The sequence below is a fragment of the Arvicola amphibius genome, chromosome 1 (assembly GCF_903992535.2).
Source record: "Arvicola amphibius chromosome 1, mArvAmp1.2, whole genome shotgun sequence".
Lineage (NCBI taxonomy): Eukaryota > Metazoa > Chordata > Mammalia > Rodentia > Cricetidae > Arvicola > Arvicola amphibius.
In genome coordinates this window covers 143,381,241-143,402,740 of record NC_052047.1, presented here as the reverse complement: position 1 = coordinate 143,402,740, position 21,500 = coordinate 143,381,241, and the positions used below count along the sequence as shown (strand labels likewise).

The 21,500-nt window shown below is 49.5% G+C and overlaps 2 protein-coding genes, 1 long non-coding RNA gene, 1 other non-coding gene and 1 pseudogene across 8 annotated transcripts; 2 read left to right on the top strand and 3 right to left on the bottom strand.

Moving 5' to 3' along the window:
* Positions 1-2,845: 2,845 nt before the first annotated feature.
* Positions 2,846-5,921, bottom strand: Rplp2 (ribosomal protein lateral stalk subunit P2). Its single transcript, XM_038330269.1, has 5 exons — positions 5,766-5,921; positions 5,445-5,568; positions 4,579-4,627; positions 3,098-3,196; positions 2,846-2,964 (listed from the first exon to the last, which is right to left on the bottom strand). Exons 2-5 carry the CDS (start codon positions 5,565-5,567, stop codon positions 2,888-2,890), a joined length of 348 nt encoding a protein of 115 aa, XP_038186197.1. The 5' UTR covers position 5,568; positions 5,766-5,921; the 3' UTR covers positions 2,846-2,887.
* LOC119814486 lies at positions 3,352-3,608 on the top strand (annotated as a pseudogene).
* LOC119806098 lies at positions 4,420-4,549 on the bottom strand. Its single transcript, XR_005284130.1, has one exon. It is a non-coding gene; the product is annotated as a small nucleolar RNA SNORA52 (small nucleolar RNA).
* A 4,847-nt stretch (positions 5,922-10,768) lies between the features above and the next one.
* Positions 10,769-16,330, bottom strand: LOC119802110. The gene is made up of 3 exons (XR_005283358.1): positions 16,074-16,330; positions 15,092-15,767; positions 10,769-11,051 (listed from the first exon to the last, which is right to left on the bottom strand). It is a non-coding gene; the product is annotated as an uncharacterized LOC119802110 (long non-coding RNA).
* Pidd1 (p53-induced death domain protein 1) lies at positions 11,793-21,086 on the top strand. Of its 5 annotated transcripts, none has more exons than XM_038313001.1 (16): positions 11,793-11,855; positions 12,450-12,835; positions 13,268-13,681; positions 13,977-14,186; positions 14,269-14,323; positions 14,968-15,169; positions 15,238-15,363; positions 15,474-15,653; positions 15,732-15,879; positions 15,973-16,108; positions 16,186-16,336; positions 16,428-16,503; positions 16,628-16,746; positions 17,189-17,302; positions 17,405-17,604; positions 20,436-21,086. In XM_038313001.1, the coding sequence occupies exons 2-16, from the start codon at positions 12,526-12,528 to the stop codon at positions 20,698-20,700; spliced, it is 2,706 nt and encodes a 901-aa protein (XP_038168929.1). In that variant the 5' UTR covers positions 11,793-11,855; positions 12,450-12,525; the 3' UTR covers positions 20,701-21,086. The 5 variants fall into 5 exon arrangements, with proteins under 5 accessions (XP_038168929.1, XP_038168914.1, XP_038168937.1 ...); XM_038312986.1 differs by having other exon boundaries at positions 16,428-16,551; XM_038312993.1 differs by lacking the exon at positions 11,793-11,855 and adding an exon at positions 11,925-11,949 and having other exon boundaries at positions 16,428-16,551.
* Positions 21,087-21,500: the final 414 nt, after the last annotated feature.

Sequence of the window (21,500 nt, the reverse complement as noted above, 5' to 3'; positions counted from 1 at the left end):
CATTTCTCTGTTCATCCTGATTGTGATGGAGCCATTTCACACTCAGCACAACTAGTGCAGGCATGGGTATAGGAACAGGCTAACAAGGTGAGGTCAACAGTGCCCCAGCACACTGTGGAGTCAAAATGGGTGAGGTATCCTGGGATTACTGAGTCAAGCTCTGGCAAACAATCAGATAAACAGATGTAATAGAACTTTTGGTTTTGTTATTTTTGAGACAGGGTTTCTCTGTGTAACAACTCTAGCTCTTGTAGACCAGGCTGCCTTGAACTCACAGAGATCCGCCTGCCTCTGCTTCCTGAGTGCTGGGATTTAAGGCGTGTGTTGCCCCCCCCTGATTTTTTTTTTTTTTTTTTTTTTTTTTTTTTTTTTGGTTTTTCAAGACAGGGTTTCTCTGCAGCTTTTTTTTTAGAGCCTGTCCTGGACCTAGCTCTTGTAGACCAAGCTGGCCTCGAACTCACAGAGATCCGCCTGCCTCTGCCTCCCGAGTGCTGGGATTAAAGGCGTGCGCCACCTGAATTTTTTTTTTTTAATAAGATATATACATTGGGGCTGGAGAGATGGCTCAGAGGTTAAGAGCATTGCCTGCTCTTCCAAAGGTCCTGAGTTCAATTCCCAGCAACCACATGGTGGCTCACAACCATCTGTAATCCGGTCTGGTGCCCTCTTCTGGCCTGCAGGCATACACACAGACAGAATATTGTATACATAATAAATATTTTTAAAAAGATATATACATTGGTGTGAAGGTATGAGATTCCCTGGAACTGGAGTTAGAGACAGTTATGAGCTGTCATGTGGGTGCTGGGAACTGAACCCTGGTCTTCTGGGAAAGTAGCCAGTGCTCCTAACCACTGAGCCATCTCTCCAACCCCTTATTTTGTTTTTGAGTGTTTGCAACCCTGGTTGTCCTGGCTTTCTTGGAACTCATATATACTCATTTCTACCTCTCAAGTGCACCTCGACACACGGCTTATGTTTACTTTTTGAATTATGCATATGTAGAAGGGGTATGTGCACCTGAGTTCAGGTGTCCAGAGTCTGGAGAAGTCAGGTCCCTTTGAACTACAGTTGTGATTACCAAACCACCCAGTGTGGATACTGGGAACAGAACTCAGGTTGTTAGAACAGTGCTGTTAGCAGGGCGGTGGTGGGGGACACCTTTAATCCCAGCACTCAAGGAGGCAGAGGCAGGAGAATCTCTAAGTTCAAGGCCAGCCAGAGATCAGAGATACAGAGAAACACTGTGTGTGTGGGGGTGCTTTTAACCACTATGCCATCTCTTTAGTCCCTTATTTTTAAAAATTTATGTGTGTAGATAACCAGAGGTCAAAGGGTTACATGTAAAGCTCTGGATTTGGAGTTACAGATTATTCGTCAGCCACCTGAGTGCTGCCATCTTAACTTCAGTCCTGTTAGAGCACTCAATATCCTTACAACATTTTAGTAGAGATTCTGGAGTCTAAACCCAGGGGGTCCTGGGTGTTAGGCAAGTACTCTGCCACTATACTACCCCTTGGCCCAGAACTTTTGAGACAGGGTTTCTCTGTGTAACCACCCTGGCCAGCCTCGACTTGAACTCCACTGGGATTAAAGGCATGCACCACCACCACCTGGCTCACTTGACTTTTAAAGATCCTTCACACGAGGCAAATCTGTCCCATACTGCCTGGGCCACATAGTGAATTTGAGATCAAATGCTCTCAAGGTGGGAGTATATGGGTATGTCCTAATTAATATGAGAGGCATGATACAGTATAGGAACAAGTCCTCAGAGTCAGCAAGCCTAGGGCTTACCACCATGGTGGTCACAAGATTTAAGATCCTCCCTACATTTATTTTTTCCAGTAACAGGCCCAAGGGACAGTGCCTCCCCAGCTCAGTAGGACCTCTGCTCTTATTTCCACAGTGCATCAGGCTGTTTGGGTCTGCATGCTTTCAGGCCCCTGGGAGATGCTGGTGCCAAGAACATGGTTAGCCTTTCTCAGAATGCTGAAACCGGGTAACTCCCACTACCAGTCTTATGAGGACAGGCCCCTTTGTTCAGGATATAGACCCTCTTGTCCCTAGACACAGCTTTACCTGCTTGCTCCCTTGTAGCTAGCTCACTCCAGTTATGAAGCTATGGCTTCTGACCTTTTCTATACCCATCTTTCCTGGCTTCATGCTGTCCCTATTTTTGTTTTTCAAGACAAGAGTTTCTCTGTGTAACAGCCCTAATGGTCCAGAAACTAGCTATGGTAGACCAGACTGCCTCTGCATCCCAAGTGCTGGGATTAAAGGCATGTGTCTTGACAGCCTGGCTGCCACAGGAGTGGGACCAGAGTGACTGCCTCCAGCCCATCAAATGTCCCCTAAAAGTAAAACAGACCATTTACATTACGATTTGGCATAGCAAACCCTTGTTGATCAGCTTGTGGAGGGAGTGTCATCGAGTCAAAAGGCCTGGGCTTCATATTCCAGAGCAGCCTGTGAGACAGACTCGGTCCACCCCAGGATTAAGTTTATAGCCAGCACAAAACCCTTTACCCACATTTCCACATATGCCCAATTTAGATGGGTCACTAGCTAGAACACAATGAAAAGCTTAATGAAGCCATCTACCTCACACCACAATCCTTACAAGGAAACTGGTGGTTCATTTTCAGCCTCAAGCTTGAGTTAAGTGAAATCTTTATCTATTCGCTCACAGGGCTTGCTTGACAGTTCTTCCAAGTCATGGCCCTACTAAGATAAGTAAAGGACACATAGGAGGTTTAGTTCCTCCCTATCCAGCTCTCTGGGTGGATCCTGGCTTAAGGACACAGCATCGATGCCACATGTTGATAATACACGTAAAGGCCACTCAAGATACATAAAAAGGTTTTATTTGCAGGGGAGCACAGATTTAATCAAACAAGCCAAATCCCATGTCATCATCCGACTCTTCGGACTCCTCCTTCTTCTCTTCTTTCTTCTCCTCTGCTGTAGAGGAACACCATAGTAAGTAAGCACTGCTCCAAGAAGTCATTCAGGCTGCTCTGCCCTGGGAGCCCCACCAAGCCTTATGTACCAATCCCTTTTTATCACCACCCACCCATCAGACCTCTATACTTACCTGCAGCGGGGGCAGAACCAGCAGCAGGAGCTGCAGAGCCAGGGGCAGCAGAAACAGCCACAGCTCCACCAGCAGGTACACTGGCAAGTTTCCCAACACCTACATAAACAACATGAGAACAGAACAGCGCGGTCCAGCCAAGAAAGCTCTTCCACAAAGGTAGAGACCAACCAAGGCACCCACATGGCAGCTCACGACTGTCTCAAACTCCAGCTCTAGGGAATCTGACAACTTCATACCGGCGGTGACGACTTCCCTATGAGAACATGCCTCTTGCAAAGGATTTCCTTCATCCCTCTCCCGAGGAGGAAAATAGGAAAGACAAGAAAAAGCGCCTGGTGCAGAGCCCCAATTCCTACTTCATGGATGTGAAGTGCCCAGGATGCCATAAACACCAGTCTTTAGTCATGCACAGACTGTAGTCTTGTGTGTCGGCTGCTCCACTGTCCTGTCAGCCTACGGGAAAGCAAGACTGACAGAAGGATGCTCCTTCAGGAGGAAGCAGCACTGAAAAGCAACTGATTCGAAATGAGTGGGAACCATCCCAATAAACACTTTGGATAAAAAACAAAAACCAAAAAAAAAAAGGCTTTAACCACAGCAAAATCTTAAGTTCAAGACCAGCTGCAGCTATATAGAGAAACTTTGTCTTAAAAAAAAAAAAAAAAAGTCGCCAGGAGGCGGCAGCATAAGCTTTCAATCCCAGCACAAGGGAGGCAGGTGGATCTCTCAGAGTTCGAGGCCAGCCTGGTCTAGGTCTACAAGAGCTAGTTCCAGGACAGGCTCCAAAAGTTATAGAGAAATGCTGTCACGAAAAACAAAAAAACAAACAAAAAAAGACCAGGGCTTTTATACAGAGAAGCCTTAGCTCAAAACAAAAACCACCGTAAACAAACACAAACAAGCTAGGAGTGAGAAAGATGCCCAGGACTCAAGAGCACTTACTGCTCTTCTGGAGGACCCAGGTACAATTCATCGCACTTAATGGCAGTTCATCAAATTCCAGTTTCAAGGGATCTGACATTCTCACCAATGAACATAAGAACAAATTTCACAGACAGTGATACATTATAAACCCGTAGTCAGGTGGATCTGAGCCTAGCCTACACAGGGAGTCCCAGGACAGCAGGGCTACTCAGAACTTAAAAAATTTTAAGACTGGCCGGGCGGTGGTGGTGCACGCCTTTAATCCCAGCACTCGGGAGGCAAAGAGGCAAGCCTATACACCTGTACCAATGTTTAGGGTCCCCAGCCCCTGCTCACAGAAAAGGCTTTTGACGTCCTGGAAAGAGTAGAAGAGTGTTCCCACTGCTAGCTCCTGAATGTGTTCAGAAGTGCCACTGGCACAAGCCTAAAAAGGCCTCGCTTAACTGGCAGGGCTTCTAGGATGCTCTGGTCCACAAGCGAAGCCTGGCAGATCACTGACTGATCAGCAGGGATTAGGATGGACCATAAACATATATACATATACGTGAACTCACCCTGGGCGATGACATCCTCAATGTTTTTCCCATTCAGCTCACTGATGACCTGTGGTAGAAACCACACCTAATGGTCAGTATCAACACATCCCTAGCCACAACTGGTGGTACAACATAAGGGCAAGTGTTCTGAAGGTTCTAGACCTGCACTATTGTCACAGCAGCTGGCCAAGAGCCACAGGACTGAATCCTCTGAACAATAATGCTGGCAGTGGTTAAGTTTCAGGTGCTAGCATTCAAAGGCTCATGACGGAGTTTGGGTTCCATCCCTGCAGCCTAAAGAGGGTAAAATACTTCTCTAGAACATTTTTAGGGGCAAAGAGTAGCTCTACTGATAACACCATGTACTACAGTTTTGTTTTTGTCTTTTCTTTCCAGACAGGATCTCACTCTGTGGCTTGGGTGGCTACACTTCCATCTGTCAGATAACCTTAATCCCAGCTCCAGAGAAATCTAGATACCCCTGACCTCTGAAGCAACTACACTCATGTGCATGTACCATCTACTGCACACCGTAATTAATAAGAACCATTAATAAAGTTACTTGGTCTATGTAGCGAGTTCCGGGTTAGAACTACACAGTAAGACATTGTCTCCAAAATTAGAACTACACAAATAAGTCGTATTAAACTTCCACAAAGGCAGGATAACCAGGCTTTTGTCTTACACTCATTTCTTGGTCCGAACAAGACCCTTAAAAGAAAAGAGTATTTAAAAAGAAACCACCACGAAGTCCGGCTTAGGCCTCCTCCCGCCCTCCATTTCCAACAAGTCATTCACATTTTAGCTAAGACCCTGATCTAATAAGATGAGGGCCGCCATTTGTACCCGCACCAATGAGTCCAGGGAAGCAAGCAGCCAGCTACCTTGTTGAGCCGGTCATCGTCCGCCTCGATGCCCACGCTGTCTAGTATCTTCTTAATGTCTTTGGCGCTAGGAGAGGAGTTGCCCCCAAGGGCGGCAAGCAAATAGGAGGCGACGTAGCGCATGCTGAACGGGACAGAGAGGAAACAGCGGCGGCGTTACCAGAGAGGCCTACTGCTTACCCCTCCATTTTAGCCAACAAGTGAGGCCACGTGCGGCCCGAAACTTCCAACCATGGGAGGCCGCGCACCTCTAGAATCCCCGCCGCCACCCACCCTTCAGTCTGAACCCCTGCTGGCGGCCCGACAGGCAAGCCTACTCACTCGGCTGCTGCGGACCGGCCTCACGCGTGCGACCTCGGCGGCGTCAGGCAGCGAAAGGAAGACGCTGACGCAGTGGGCGGGGGTAAACCGCTACCCAGAAGCCCCCGGGACGCGCACGGCGCCGCACGGGGGCGCCTCCCAGTGACGAAATGGGCGACCGGAAGGAAGCCATTGCCCTGACTGAAGTCAGGTGTTCATCCCAGCAAGGACAACAGGTTGTTCGGGGGCCAGGTGCTCACGTAATGTGGGCGAGAGTCCCCCGAGACCCATGAGCGCACGGAGGAAGGACCTCCAGGAGTTTTCAAACCCCTTTAACGCCTTGCGTTCCCAGCATGCCACGCGGCGCTACAGCTCCCAACATGCAGTGCTGAGGCCCCACCCGAGCCGAAACTTTCAAGGCGAACTGCAAGTCCCATGATGCATCATTGCCAGGGTGGAGCTAGCCACCGGAAGTGCGCCCCCTTTGGCCTTCTCTTGTTGCACGTGGGCTAGATGTAGGGCTGGAGGTTCAAATTGTGACCTTAGGCACCAGAGGTCCGAAGTCTGACAGGGATTAATGGATCCAATGTTCAGCTGGCCTGGTGGTGATGGTGGGCTATCTGTCTGGGGGGTTAGTGTCTGCAGCCATATCTGGTGACATCTTCCCCCCCCCCAGACAGGATTTCTCCATATAATCCTTACTGTCCTGGGCATCTCTACGTAAACTAGGCTGGCCTCGAACTCACTGAGATCCGTCTGCCTTCTACCCTAGTGTGCGGGCCATAGTGGAGCACATCTTTAATCTCAGCCCTTGGGAGGCAGAGGCAGGTGGATCACTGTGAGCTCCAGGACAGCCAGGACAAAGAATGTCTCGAAAAAAACAAAAAACAAAACAAAAAAGGTTGCCTCTCTGGGCGACGGTGGTGCATGCCTTTAATCTCAGCATTTGTGATGCAGAGGCAGAAGATCTCTGAGTTTGAGGCCTGCCTGGTCTACAGAGCAAGTTCCAGGAGAGTGAGGGTTACACAGAGAAACCCTGTCTAGAAAAACAACAACAAAACTGTCTCTACATTTGCCTCTGAGAGCCTACCTTTCTTCCCGGCTAGGCCAGAAGAGTCTGGCCCTAGAGACCAGTGCTTCAATGCTGTTGGAACAGGTACCCATGCCCGTGAGTAATGATGAAGCCTGAGTTAGCAGTCTTATTTTGCCCCTATTTTCCCAGGACAGACCAGCAAGACAGTTTAGCGTGTAAAAGGTACATGCGACCAAGCATGACAGTCTGAGCTCCATCCCAGGATTCACATGATGGAAAGAAGTTATTCCCACAAGTTGTCCTCCAACCCACAGGCATGAATACATAAATAAATGCAGAAACAAGAAAGAAAAAAGTCTTTGTTTTAGCTGGATGGTGGTGGCACACGCCTTTAATCCCAGCACTCCTGAGGCAGAGGCAGATGGATCTCTGTAAGTTAGAGACCAGCCTGGTCTACAAGAGCTAGTTCCAGGACAGGCTCCAAAGCTGCAAGAGAAACTGTTTTGAAAAACCAAACCAAACAAACAAACAAACAAAAAAAAACCCACAAAAATTGTCTTATAAGACCAGTAAATCTTCACAAGTAGTAACTTTGAGCTGAGAAATGAGAAGCCTGCTCTAACCCTGCCAAGACTACAGTACAAGTTGGCCGGAAATAGGTTATGCTGGCAGAAGCCAACTGTGGGGGACAACCTCCAGGACAGTGTCACCTTACTTTGTGTGTAGTGCCTCGCATTACTAGAATGAGTCCAGACTAGGTATTGCTGTTGGAAGAATTATTTATGGATGAGTGCTGTCTTCCTCCATGTCTGCATGACAGAAGACATCAGATCCCATTAAAGACAGTCCTGAGCCGCCATGTGACTCAGGTCCTCTGAAAGAACAACTAGTGCTCTTAAACACGGAGCCATTTCTCTAGCCCCTGGTTGATTTTTCTTTTAATGGGAATGTGTTTATGTCTGCTTGTTTGTATGTGCACCATGTGTGTGCAGTGCCTTCATAAGCCAGAACTTGGCATCAGTTCCCCGGAACTGGACATACAGGGAGTTGTAAGATGCCTGATATGAGCCGGGCAGTGGTGGCACACGCCTATAATCCCAGCACTCAGGAGGCAGAGGTAGGCGGATCTCTGTGAGTTTGAGGCCAGCCTGGTCTACAAGAGCTAGTTCCAGGACAGGTTCCAAAGGTACAGAGAAACTCTGTCTCAAAAAAAAAAAAAAAAAAAAAAAAAAAAAAAAAAAAAAAAAAGGCAACAAAAAGATGCCTGAAGAGGATGCTGAGGCCTTTCTCCAGACTTCTATTTTATTTTATGAGACAGTGACTTATGTAACTCTGGCTTGCCTGGAACTCACAGAGATCCACTTGCTTCTACTTTCAGAGCGCTGGGATTAAACACATGCACACCATACCTGGCATGATTTTTTTTATGTTGTGATTTAAAAAAACAAAACAAAACAAAACTCTAATACATAACAGGGCTGGCGAGATTGCTCTGTGGTGAAGAACACTTTTGCACCTTATATTCCATGTACCACCATACCAAGCTCAGTAGTATAAAGTTACATAGCAGTCCTACAATTATTGCTTTTGAGACAGGTCTTGCTGTACAATCCTCCCATCTTAGGGAGGTACTAGGCTTGCAGGTGAGCACAATTATACTAAACTTCTGGGACTGGTATTTAATTAATTAATCCATTTATTTATTTACTTTTGTTTTCTTGAGATAGGGTTTCTCTATGTAACAATCCTAGCTGTCCTGGAACTTGCTTTGTAGACCAGGATGGTCTCAAACTCACAAGAGATCTGCCTGCCTCTGCCTTCCGAGTGCTGGAATTAAAGGTGTGTGCCATCACTGTCCGGCTGGGACTGGTTTGGTTTTTTCTTTTCTTTTCTTTAATTGATTTTAATTGAGCTCTACATTTTTCTCTACTCCCCTCCTGCCTCTCCTCTCCCCACATTAGCCCTCCCCCCAAGGTTCCCATGCTCCCAATTTACTCAGGAGAGCTTGTCTTTTTCTACTTTCTACTTCCCATGTAGATTAGATCTATGTAAATCTCTCTTAGGGTCCTCATTGTTGTCTAAGTTCTCTGGGATTGTGGTTTGTAGGCTGGTTTTCTTTGCTTTATGTTAAAAACCACCTATGAGTGAGTGCATGTGATAATTGTCTTTCTGTGTCTGGGTTATCTCATTCAAAATAATGTTTTCTAGCTCCATCCATTTGTCTGCAAAATTCAAGATGTCGTTATTTTTTCTGCTGTGTAGTACTCCATTGTGTAAATGTACCACATTTTCCTTATCCATTCTTTGGTCGAGGGGCATTTAGGTTGTTTCCAGGTTCTGGCTATGACAAACAAAGCTGCTATGAACATAGTTGAGCACATGTCCTTGTGGCACGATTGAGCATCCTTTGGATATATACCCAAAAGTGGTATTATTGGGTCTTGAGGAAAGTTGTTTCCTAATTTTCTGACAAATCGTCACACTGACCTCCAAAGGGGTTGTACCAGCTTACACTCCCACCAGCAATGCAGAAGTGTTCCCTTTTCCCCACAACCTCTCCAGCATAAGTTGTCATCAGTGATTTTGATCTTGGCCATTCTTACAGGTGTAAGATGGAATATCAGAGTTGTTTTGATTTGCATTTCTCTGATGACTAAGGATGTTGAACATTTCCTTAAGTGTCTTTCAGCCATTTTAGATTCCTCTGTTGAGAGTTCTCTGTTTAGGTCTGTATTCCATTTTTTAAAATTGGATTTTTGTATTCTTTTGGTGTCCAATTTCTTGAGTTCTTTGTATATTTTGGAGATCAGATCTCTGTCTGATGTGGGGTTAGTGAAGATTTTCCTATTCTGTAGGCTGTCGTTTTGTCTTGTTGACCATGTCCTTTGCTTTATAGAAGCTTTTCAGTTTCAGGAGGTCCTGTTTATTAATTGTTTCTCTCAGTGTCTGTGATGCTGGGTTATATTTAGGAAGTGGTTCCCTGTGCCAATACGTTTAAGTGTACTTCCCACTTTTTCTTCTATAAGGTTCAATGTGGCTGGCTTTATGTTGAGGTCTTTGATCCATTTGGATCTGAGTTTTGTGCATGGTGATAGATATGGGTGTTAGGAATATTTCTTTCTTTTTTTTTTTTTAAAGATTTATTTATTATGTATATAACATTCTGTCTCCATGTATGCCCACACGCCAGAAGAGGGCACCAGATCTCATTATAGATGGTTGTGAGCCACCCTGTGGTTGCTGGGAATTGAATTCAGGACCTCTGGAAGAGCAGTCAGTGCTCTTAACCACTGAGCCATCTCTCTAGCCCAGGAATATTTCTTAATATTAGCTCCCTGCCAACGCAAAAATTCCCAATCAAGCCAAATTAAGAAATATCCAGGTTTAATGGGAGATCTGTGCTCTCAGGTGGCCCCGAGGGAGAAACCTAGAAGCCATGGGAACGCGACACCCAGGAGGAAGAAAGAGAGACCACATATTCCTCTTTCGGGGGATCACTTAAATACCCTGGGGAGGGCTAGAGAGATGGCTCAGAGGTTAAGAGCATTGCCTGCTCCTCCAAAGGTCCTGCGTTCAATTCCTAGCAACCACATGGTGGCTCACAACCATATGTAATGGGGTCTGGTGCCCTCTTCTGGCCTGCAGGAATACACACAGACAGAATATTGTATACTAAATAAATAAATATTTAAAAAAATACTCTGGGTAGTGGTCCTGACCCCACCCCCAGCTGGGATTTGGAGTCCAGCTAGCCAGCTGGGATTTGGAGTCCAGACCAGGCCTGGGGGCTGGGATAGATGCGAGGGACTGGGGCCTATGCTCCCAACTTGACAATCTGTCTATTTTCATTCTTCTACATGTTGATATCCAGTTATGCCAGTACCACTTGTTAAATATGCTTTCTTTTTTTCATTTGATATTTTTTTGCTTCTTTGTCAAAAATCAGGTGTTCAATGATGTGTGGATTGATATCTAGGTCTTCTATTCAGTTCCATTGGTCCTCCTGTCTGTTCTTGTGCCAATACCAGGCTGTTTTCAGTACTGTAGCTCTGTAGGAGAGTTTGAAGTCAGGGGTTGTGATGCCTCCAGAAGTTCTCGTGTGGTACAATGGGACTGGCTTTTGTAAGGATCCTTCTGGCAGCTTTGTGGAAACAGTGAAAAAGAAACAGGTACTAGGAAGAATGGAAGCTGGGAGGCCACAGGAAGCTTGCCCGTTGCATAGAGGCACGGGCTGTAGATTGATGGTCCTCTTGTTCATTTCCAGTTCACCAGCTCTGTTGAGAATGTGGAGTGTTAACTTTGCTATTCATCAGTTAAAGGGCTTGGACAAGATATCATATCTCAACTTTTTTGTGTTTTTTATGTTTTTGATTTTTCTTGTGAGATCCACGGGATTCAAAGAGGCATAGCCAGGAAGACCATTCTCAGGGCAGCTGGTCCTGACGTTCAGTGAGGACATCCAGGCTCCAACAAGCTGGAGTTCACTGTAGAGCCTGAGAAGGAGGCCCTAGACTCAGTGGTTCTCAACCTTCCTAATGCCGCCACCCTTTAATACAGTTCACGTTTTAAGTGACCTCCTAACCATAAGATTATTTTTATTGCTACTTCATAATTGTACTTTTACTAGTGTTATAAATCAAAATGTAAATATTTTTGAAGAAAGAGGTTTCGCGAAGGGGTTACGACGACTCATAAGTCGAGAACTGCTGTCCTACAGGGTTCCCACAGGAAGCCCTTGGTGCTAGCTGCACATTGGGCATTCAGAGTTTGAGCTTCTAACAAGGAGTGCGACAATACCCTAAAGTTCTACCCGAAATTTCTGCGTCAGAATGCACTTGGTGCCCAGACTATGCAGTGCCACAGCAGGTCTGCGGTTGTGGAAGGCTGAAAGTGTGAGTTTCCATGCGCGACGCCTGCCTCCCCAGGGCGGGCAACCAAACAGGAGGTGGGAGTCAGCGTCCCAGGAGCTCCTAGTGGCTAACGGGGAAGGGCGGAGCCCAAACGCCCGCCCGGAAGCGCGCCGGCGGGAAGCCGGCGTGGAGCGCGCCTATACTGGCTGGGGGGGATCGTCGCTGCAGGTACTCAGTGGGTGGTGGGAAGTTTGCTGCAGAGGCGGTACCAAAGCGACTCCACGCCAACGGAACCCCTCTATACATTTTCCATATGACGGAGGTGTGAATTGGGTTTTGTGGCTCGAGAGCCTCTCCAAGGGTCCGTGATGTGAGATTCAAGCCCTGGAAACCCAAAGTCCTCTTGGCTCCCTTTTGCACTGTTTGCTGACCCTTTCTTGCAGAGACGCCTGTAGTGGAAGAGGGTCCTGGGTCCTCCCCAAGCTGATGAGTGTGAAGGTTAGGGGTGGGCCCTTTTACAAGAGTCCTGTATGTGGGGTCTGGGTCACGTGGCCAGATTACCCTTGTCCTTGATCTAGCAGAGTTCCCCTGACTTGGTTCACAAAGTCTCCCTGCCGGGTGGCCCTCAGGACGAGAGGATCTAGTTCTCATTAGCAGCACAGACGTAGGTCCTTGGGCTGCAGTGACCACTCGGTACCCCTCAGGCCTTGAATTCTTGGACCAGTGGTTTCAAGCACTCCCTCTTCCAGACCGAGCTATTGTTACTCTGATCGGGAGGAGGAACTGGCCCCCTAAAGCTCACTCCTCCCCCTGCTTCTGCAGCTTTCCTCAGCCTTGCCTGAGCAGGCTTGCTTGGCAAGCTGGGACATGTCTGGTCCCCGAGGACCTTCCATGGGTGATGGCTGCAGTGTTGGAGGGGCTGGAGCCGAAGGAAACTGCAGCTGCTGCGGAGGATGCTGCAAGATCCGCCGTGGAGGCTGTGGAATCCAGGCCCGGGGCACCTTTTCTCCTGGCTGGGAACCAGCTGAACTTAGACGTGCACCCAGGGGGCTGCCATCGGCTGCAGTACCTGTGTTCCCAGCAGCCCCCAGAGCTGCTGCAGGTGGAGTTCTTGCGACTCAGTACCCACGAGGACCCTCGACTGCTAGATGACACCCTAGCCCAGGTTCCGTGGAGTCTGTTGCGCCTTCGCTCCCTGGTCCTCAAAGGTGAGTACCCTTATTCTGACCCTGACCCTGTCGTGCTTTGCCTCGGCTTCTTGGTCCACAAAGGCCATCTTATCCCAACCCTAGCTCCAGATCTCTCTTCTCCCTGCACCTAGGTGTGAACACCTACCCCACCGCTTGCTTTCCCTGTGCTCAGCCCTATCACCTTCCTCCTCACAGTGAGGCTGGCTGGGCTCTGTCTCCTGAGCGAGGATGCTCAAGGTGCCCAGTTGGGTGTCTGCAGATGCCAGTTGTTGTTAGGTGATGCTGTCATCTGATAGGCACTGGTGGTCTTCTCTGTCTGCTTTTCTGTCTTTCTCTATCCCAATGGCCGGCTTCACAGGGAAGCTTCTTCCTCCCTACTATTTCCTCTGGCAGTCAGGGCTGAACCAAGACTCCAACTCTGAAGGCCACAGCTGTCTCCCCCACTTCCAGGCGGCCAGAGCCGGGGCGCCCTGGGTGCCTGCCTCCATGGTACCCTGACCACTCTGCCTGCTGGCCTGAGTGACTTGGCCTGCTTGGCCCACCTGGACCTGAGCTTCAACAGACTGGAGACACTGCCGCCCTGCATCCTGGAGCTGCGCAGCTTGGATGCGCTGCTGCTTTCTCACAACCGCCTCTCGGAGCTGCCCGAGGTCCTGGGGGCCCTGCCTACCCTCACCTTCCTCTCTGTGAGGCACAACTGCCTAGAAAGGCTACCCGCAACCCTGGGGTCTCTGTCCGCTCTTCAGCGTCTTGATCTCTCTGAGAATCTTCTAGACACCATACCCTCTGAGATTGGAAACCTGAGCAGCCTCAGTGAGCTCAATCTGGCCTCCAACCGACTGCAGAATCTCCCAGCCTCCCTTGGTGAGTAACCATGGTACCCGCTTCATTTCACCAGCTAATACAGCGTGCCCCTCCCCCCCAGCCAGTGCCCATACCTCCACTGCCCTGTGGGCCCCTGCAACCCTAAAGTCTTGGGACTGCCTTGGCATGTGAACCCTCACTGCTCCCAGGTGGCCCCTTGACTTTGCTTCTGCCTCCTTGGCTGCTCGTAGTTCACATCCATCTTTGTCCCACCACACGATAGAGCCTGAAGCCTTTAGTGTGAGTATCTTGTCAAGGTGCCCAGAGCCAACCCTAAGCCAGCACTTGCCTGCAGTGGGGCTACGGTCCCTGCGGCTCCTTGTTCTGCACAGCAACCTCCTGACCTCAGTGCCCACTGGCCTGGCCCACCTGCCACTGATCACTCGGCTTGACTTAAGGGACAACCAGCTCCGGGACCTGCCTGCTGAGCTCCTAGACGCTCCCTTTGTGCGCGTGCAGGGGAACCCTCTGGGTGAGGCCTCTCCAGCACCCCCAAGTCCCCCAGGTAGGTTTGGCATGGGCATGGTCAGGCTATAAGAGGACAAAGGCATGTCATCATTGTAACCACATGCCTGTCCCTTGTGCAGACATATCCCAGATTCCGGAAATGCCCAGGCTCTTCCTAACCTCGGATTTGGACAGGTATCAGTGGGAAGGTGGCTTGAGACATCTGTCTACCCTGTCTCCCTGGGCACATGGGGCACCTTGTCTGTCCGCCCTGTCTCCCTGGGCACACGGGACACCTTGTCTGTCTGCCCTGTGTCCCTGGGCACGCGGGGCACCTTGTCTGTCTGCCCTGTCTCCCTGGACACGCGGGGCACCTTGTCTGTCTGCCCTGTCTCCCTGGGCACGCGGGGCACCTTGTCTGTCTGCCCTGTCTCCCTGGGCACGCGGGGCACCTTGTCTGTCTGCCCTGTCTCCCTGGGCATGCGGGGCACCTTGTCTGTCTGCCCTGTCTCCCTGGACACGCGGGGCACCTTGTCTGTCTGCCCTGTCTCCCTGGGCACGCGGGGCACCTTGTCTGTCTGCCCTGTCTCCCTGGGCACGCGGGGCACCTTGTCTGTCTGCCCTGTCTCCCTGGACACGCGGGGCACCTTGTCTGTCTGCCCTGTCTCCCTGGGCACGCGGGGCACCTTGTCTGTCTGCCCTGTCTCCCTGGGCACGCGGGGCACCTTGTCTGTCTGCCCTGTCTCCCTGGGCACGCGGGGCACCTTGTCTGTCTGCCCTGTCTCCCTGGGCACGCGGGGCACCTTGTCTGTCTGCCCTCATATGCTTTCCTCACTCAGCTTCCTCGTGACTCCCCGTGGCTGTTCTGTGACCCTGGCCTGTGGTGCCCGCCTACAGTTCCCAGCAGGAGCCACCACCACGCCCATCACCATCCACTATCGACTGTGGCTGCCGGAGCCTCACCTGGTCTCCCTGGGACCTCACGACTTCTTGCTAAGTGGTGTTCTGGAGTTGCAGCCCCATGGGGTGGCTTTCCAGCAGGTGTGTCAAGGATGGGTAGGGGGCAAGTGTAGGCTGGCCTTCTCTCACACACCACCATTGCCTGACAGGATGTGAGCTTATGGCTGCTGTTCGTCCCCCCACAAGTCCAACGCTGCCGTGAGGTAGTTGTAAGGACGCGGAGTGACGACAGCTGGACTGACCTAGAGACCCACCTGGAGGAAGAGGCACCCAAGGTGACAGCTGCCTAGGCCCTTGGGAGTTAGGGGACAGGAGCAGCCTGCCCCGACACCACCCACCCTTGCCCATTGTCTCTGCCCTGACCCTTTCCTCCCATGTGTTCCAGAGGCTCTGGGCTCGATGCCAGGTGCCCCACTTCTCCTGGTTTCTTGTCGTTTTACGCCCAGTATCCAACACTTGCCTGTTGCCACCAGAGGGAGCACTTCTGTGCTCCTCAGGTCATCCTGGGGTCAAAGTCACCTTTCCCTCTGGGGCTACAGAAGAACCTCGCCAAGTCTCCATGCAGGTATAGTTGTCAGGCCTGTGCCAAGGGTGGCAGGAGGTGCCTCAGCATACAGGAAGACACTCATGGTTCTCTGTCCAGGTAGTGCATATGGCTGGTCTAGAGCTGAGAGCTCTCCTGGAAGAATCAGAGGCATCAGTGAGCCCCTTGCTGTGCCTCTCACAGAGCGGGCCCCCCAGCTTCCTACAGCCAGTCACTGTGCAGTTGCCCTTGCCCCCTGGCGTTACAGGTGAGGCTTGCTTGCTTCAGGACCAGAGCTGGGTGCTTAGAGGGGAGAGCTGCATTTGGAGAGGGCTTCAGCCGTTTGCTATTTCCTGTCCAGGGTTCAGTCTGGACCGCTCCCACCTACACCTGCTCTACCGAACACCCTCGACAACCACCTGGGATGACATCACCACTCAGGTGGCGCTGGAACTCACCCACCTGTATGCACGTTTCCAGGTCACACACTTCTCCTGGTCAGTGTCCCCTAGCTTCCTCAGCACCCCTTCTGCCCTTCATGGGTATGGCCACACCTTAACTCCGGCACTTCCAGGTACTGGCTCTGGTATACCACCAAAACCTGTGTAGGGGGCCTGGCACGGAAGGCCTGGGAACGGCTGCGGCTGCACCGCGTGAACCTCATTGCACTGCAGAGGCGCCGGGACCCTGAGCAGGTCCTGCTGCAGTGCCTACCTCGCAACAAGGTGGGGCAGCGGGAAGGTGGGGATGGGGGGCTGACCTGAAGGCTAGGGTGGCTACAGAGTTTTGACCTCTAATCCCTGTGGTGCTCCACAGGTCGATGCCACCCTGTGTCGGCTGATGGATCGATACCATGGCCCTGAACCCTCTGACACCGTGGAGATGTTTGAGGGTGAGAAGTTCTTTGCAGCCTTTGAGCGGGGCATTGATGTAGATGCTGGTAGGTCTCTTCTCCAGGGGGCGCTGGGGTGTAATCCCTTGACCCCTCCTACTGAATTCGCCCCCCCCCTCCACAGACCGTCCAGACTGCGTGGATGGCAGAATCTGCTTTGTTTTCTATTCACACCTGAAGAATGTAAAGGAGGTGTACATCACCACAGCCTTGGACCGGGAAGCTCAGGCTGTCCGAGGCCAGGTGGGCTGATGTGTCAGGACCCCCAAGGTACCTGGACTGACGCTACAGTTCTGAACCCCATCTGTAGACAGAGGTTTCCTATCATGCAGCCACTCCCAAATAATCACTCAGAGGCTTAGTATAAATTACAAATGCCTGGCCAAAGCTCAGACTTATTACTAACTAGTTCTTACATTTTAAGCTAACCCATATTCCTTATTTGTGCTCTGCCACATGGTGGTACCTGTATTAGCATGGCACATTCATCTCCTGCTTCCTCTGCTTCTGACTGATGACCCCCGGTTCTGCCCTTCTTCCCAGCATTCTCCTAGTTTGGCCCTCCTGCCCAATCTCTTTCTTTCCAGCTATTGGCCAGTCAGCTTCTTTATTAAACCAATCACAGCGACATATACTCATACAGCATAAAGGGATATTCCTCAGCACCCACCTGATCCTTCCCCAGGTGTCCTTTTATCGGGGTTCACTTCCCGTGGAGGTGCCTCAGGAAGCTGAGGCTGCCCGGCAGAGGAAGGGCACTGATGCACTGTGGATGGCCACCTTACCCATCAAGCTGCCGGTGAGACTGGAAAGGTGTGAGCTGACAGGAGGAAACAGAGTCCCCGGGTGAGCAAAAACAAGAGGATGGGTTCAAGCTTACTGTATCCTTGCCTCCTGACAGAGACTCCGGGGGCCCCAGGGACATGGGCAGGGGACAGACTTCTCCCTGATGCCTCTGAACCTGGGTGATGCAGAAACTGGTTTCCTGACTCAGAGCAACTTGTTGAGTGTGGCCTCACGCCTAGGTCCTGACTGGCCAACCGTAGCCCTGCACCTAGGTATGCCCTACCGTGAGCTACAGCGTATCCGGCATGAATTCAGGTGAGCTTCTGACTCCCATCAGCTTCACAACTCACGCACACACACACACACACACACACAAACACACACACACACACACACACACAGAGAATAGCTGAAAGCTTTCAAAGATGGAAGCGGAGCAAACACCAGCCTGGATATGGAGGGTCTGGTCATCAGCCCAAGGAGCAAGAAACTCCTTTTTGAAACATTGAGCCTTTGTATGTGGTGTGTGGTCCTGTGTAGAAGGAGCTGTGGGCTGCGTTCCTCCCGCCCGGCTCCTGGCCGCCTGGCTAGCTTATACCCCGAAATAACAACATACAAATTGTATTCATTTAAACATCAAAGACTCCAGAAGGATATAATATTACCTAAGTAAACAAGAAATAAACAACTTTCAAAACTCTAGAAATGACAGAGACATCTCGCTGCCTGGACAGTCACCCAAAGTTCCTCTGAACCGTTGAGGCATCCATCTTCGGCCTACAGGCCCATAGTATCCAGCAGACATTTCCATGAAGCAGGAAATTCCAAAAACAGTTCAGTCACTTTCTGCTGTGTCCTGCAGGATGTCTTGCAGACTCTTTCATGAATCAGGAACCCCGAAAGACCATCTCACCTTTAGGCAAGTTCAGCAGTCCTGTCTCTGCGGGTTCTTTGTGTCCAGTTTATGCAACAGTCTAGGCAAGAGCAGTTTCTTGCCCAAATGGCTAACTAACTCCATAAGGAGCCTCTTCGATGCCCATCTTCCTCTTGAAGTAGATTGGTGCTGCCAGGAGCAGACATGTCTCATTTTCATGAAAAGCCCTAAATTATTAAAACATTTAAAATGCCATATTCTGTAGTCTTTGAAAGATATGAAGAATGCCTATCTAACTGAAATATCTCTATATATCTAGAAAATCTAACTAACATGACTACAAGCTTGACTATTATCGATGATTATCCATTAACAACCTATATTTCCTAATTATACATTACATTTTTAAATGAACTACACAATCACAATACCTTAATCAATATCAGAAATACATATACATATAACAAAATTGACCTTAAAATACATACCAATGCAAATTATTTATATCTATATCATATCCCCCTTTAAATGTAAAAGAATATTTATAAACAATATTTGGGAACATGGGCACAGTTTTTTCTCTCCAAACTGCTTCCTGCTGTATGGGGGCGCTGTTAATCAGGTCTTTTATGGTGTAACCTGTATGCCAGGTTCATCTCAGTCGGCAGTTGGGCGAAGTAATTTTCTGAAGGTGTTCACTGTGACCTTTCAGGAGGGCGTGGTCTATCATACCATATTGGGATAGAAGCAATCCACAGGGTCTCACCCTCTGTGAAAACAAAAGAACTTTTCCAAAACATCATAACCTTAGATCCAAATTTTGTAGTCAAGGTATTTTCAAATATTTATGTTGGATTAGTTCAGCAGCATTTACAAACAAATATCTTTTAGCAACTGTTGCTCCTTCCTCAGCATTCAAACAATTCAAAGAGAGCATAATAGCATACAGTATCAAGATTCTCTGTGTATTTTCCATCTTTGTGGGGCTTTATTTTAACCTCTATTTCATTTATTTTTACTTTTATTTTTTGAGACAGGTTCTCTGCATATCTTTGTCCTGGAATAACTCTGTAGACTAGGCTGTCCTTGAACTCTCAATGTCTGTCTCTGCCTCCCAGGCATTGGGATTAAAGGTGTGTGCTACAACACCTTGAACTCACAGAGATCTGTCTGTCTCTGCCTTTTAGGCATTGGGATTAAAGGTGTGTGCTGCCACTTTGAAGTCACAGAGCTCAATCTACCTCTGCCCCTTGAAGTCACAGAGGTCAATCTACCCCTGCCCCTTGAAGTCACAGAGGTCAATCTACCTCTGCCCCTTGAAGTCACAGAGGTCAATCTACCTCTGCCCCTTGAAGTCACAGAGGTCAATCTACCTCTGCCCCTTGAAGTCACAGAGGTCAATCTACCTCTGCCCCTTGAAGTCACAGAGGTCAATCTACCTCTGACTCCTTTTTTCTTTTTTACTTTTAAGAACTTTAACCTTTAGCCTGCATATATTTTTAACACGCAGTAAACCATTTAGAGGTTTTCTTTGACTTTGAATCTTTCCTTTACTGTATAGCTCTCTTTTTGTGACCACATGAGTCTTTAATTTACCAAACAATATCAGTAGGACTAAAGCCGTGGCTTTGGCGGCTGGATCCAGCTCATTCCTTAGTTTTCCAGCCTCACGGCAGTGGTACTAGCTATAGCCATTTTTATTGCCACAACTCTATGGCGTTTCAAGGTCCCTGCCAGCAAGCAAGCTGCAGCATTCTGCTCACAGACCACACTCAGTTGGACTGCCTGCCTGAAAGAGTCAGAGTTTGCCCTGGCAGGACAGCCCAGAAAGCCGGCATTTTAAAACGGCACAGTTTTTTTTTTCCTGCTGCAGCTGAAAACCGAAAAGCATGCGTTCTGCTTCTCATCAACACCATTTAAGTGTTTCATGGCAGGACCTCTTAAAAGAGCTGCAGGGTTTTGCAGCTAAGGCTGAGTCAGGAAGCCTCTCTTAGATGAGAGCCCTTACTTGCCTCTAGCAAGCAGAGCAGACCCGAGAAATTGTTGCTACCAAGAAAAATGCTTTACTCTATTCTTTCCCAAGCTTTCTCAGGCTTTCTGTGGATGCAGTTATCCACGTTGGGCACCATTCTGTAGAAGGAGCTGAGGGCTGCATTCCTGCCACTTGGCTCCTGGCCGCCTGGCTACCTTATGCCCTGAAATAACAACACACAAACTATTCATTTAAAGTCCTGGGCAGAATACCTTCACCACCGCTCTTTTCCCCTCCCAGGGATGACCTGGATGGACAGATCCGTCACATGCTCTTCTCCTGGGCTGAGCGCCAGGCTGGACAGCCTGGGGCTGTGGGACACTTGGTACAGGCCCTGGAGCAGAGTGACCGGCAGGATGTGGCTGAAGAAGTGCGTGCCATCCTGGAGCTTGGCCGTCATAAGTATCAGGACAGCATCAGGCGCACAGGACTGGCCCCTGAGGACGAGGACTCCCGTCTGCCTGGCACCTCAGCTTCACAGACCTCAGAGTCTGCCCAGGCCTAGGCTCAGACTTAAGCTGGCCCTTGACTTATCTTGACCAGTGGGCAGAGCCCTCCCCTCCTACCTCACCTGTGTGGCACAGTGCCCCAGTATACAGAAACTCCTCATGGCTTGGTCTATTTACGTGTTGAGATAGGTCTTACTGTCTAGCCCAAGCTAGCCTCCAACTCTCTGTGTATCTCCAAGATTGATTACTTATAGGGTAGACGGGAGGGGTGCCTAAGTGATCAGAGGAAGCCTAGTCCTCCCGTTAAGATGAGGGCAGAAAAGGCCTGGAGAGATGACTCAGCAGTTAACAGCACTGGCTGCTCTTCCAAAGGACTCAGTTTCAATTCCCAGTACCTACACGGTAACTCAAGTTCCAGAGGATCAGACACCCTCTTCTGGCCTCCACAGCATCAGGCACGCATGTGGTGCACAGATATGCATGCGGGCAAAACATCCATATACATAAAATAAAACCTATTTATTGTGTGTGTGTGTGTGTATCCTATTTAGTGTGTGTGTGTGTGTGTGTGTGTGTATCAGAGAAAAGCTTTGCAATGGTTGTTCTTCCGTTTCTCCCCTTCCATGTTCTCCCTGGGTATGAATTCCGGCATCACCAGGCTTAGTTGCAAACACCATTACCCAGTGAGTCATTTCTAGGCCCTCGTGTGTCTTCCTCAGGGATGGGGAGGAGCCACTCTACATAGTAACCCTGCAGCAGGTGTGGATACAAAGTCATCTGTAACAGACTGGTGCATCAGCCCCGCCCACCAGCATCTTGTGGGCGGTGTCTAAGGAGCATCTATCTTAGTGCTCTG

Coding starts and splice junctions, on each gene's coding strand:
- Rplp2 (XM_038330269.1), bottom strand. CDS start 5,567: ATGCGCTACGTCGCCTCCTATTTGCTTGCCGCCCTTGGGGGCAACTCC. Junction 3,197..4,578: donor TGAGGATGTCATCGCCCAGG/GTGAGTTCACGT, acceptor TTGTTTATGTAG/GTGTTGGGAAACTTGCCAGT. Junction 2,965..3,097: donor TGGTTCTGCCCCCGCTGCAG/GTAAGTATAGAG, acceptor GTTCCTCTACAG/CAGAGGAGAAGAAAGAAGAG.
- Pidd1 (XM_038312986.1), top strand. CDS start 12,526: ATGGCTGCAGTGTTGGAGGGGCTGGAGCCGAAGGAAACTGCAGCTGCT. Junction 16,552..16,627: donor GGGCATTGATGTAGATGCTG/GTAGGTCTCTTC, acceptor CCCCCTCCACAG/ACCGTCCAGACTGCGTGGAT. Junction 17,303..17,404: donor CCTTACCCATCAAGCTGCCG/GTGAGACTGGAA, acceptor GCCTCCTGACAG/AGACTCCGGGGGCCCCAGGG.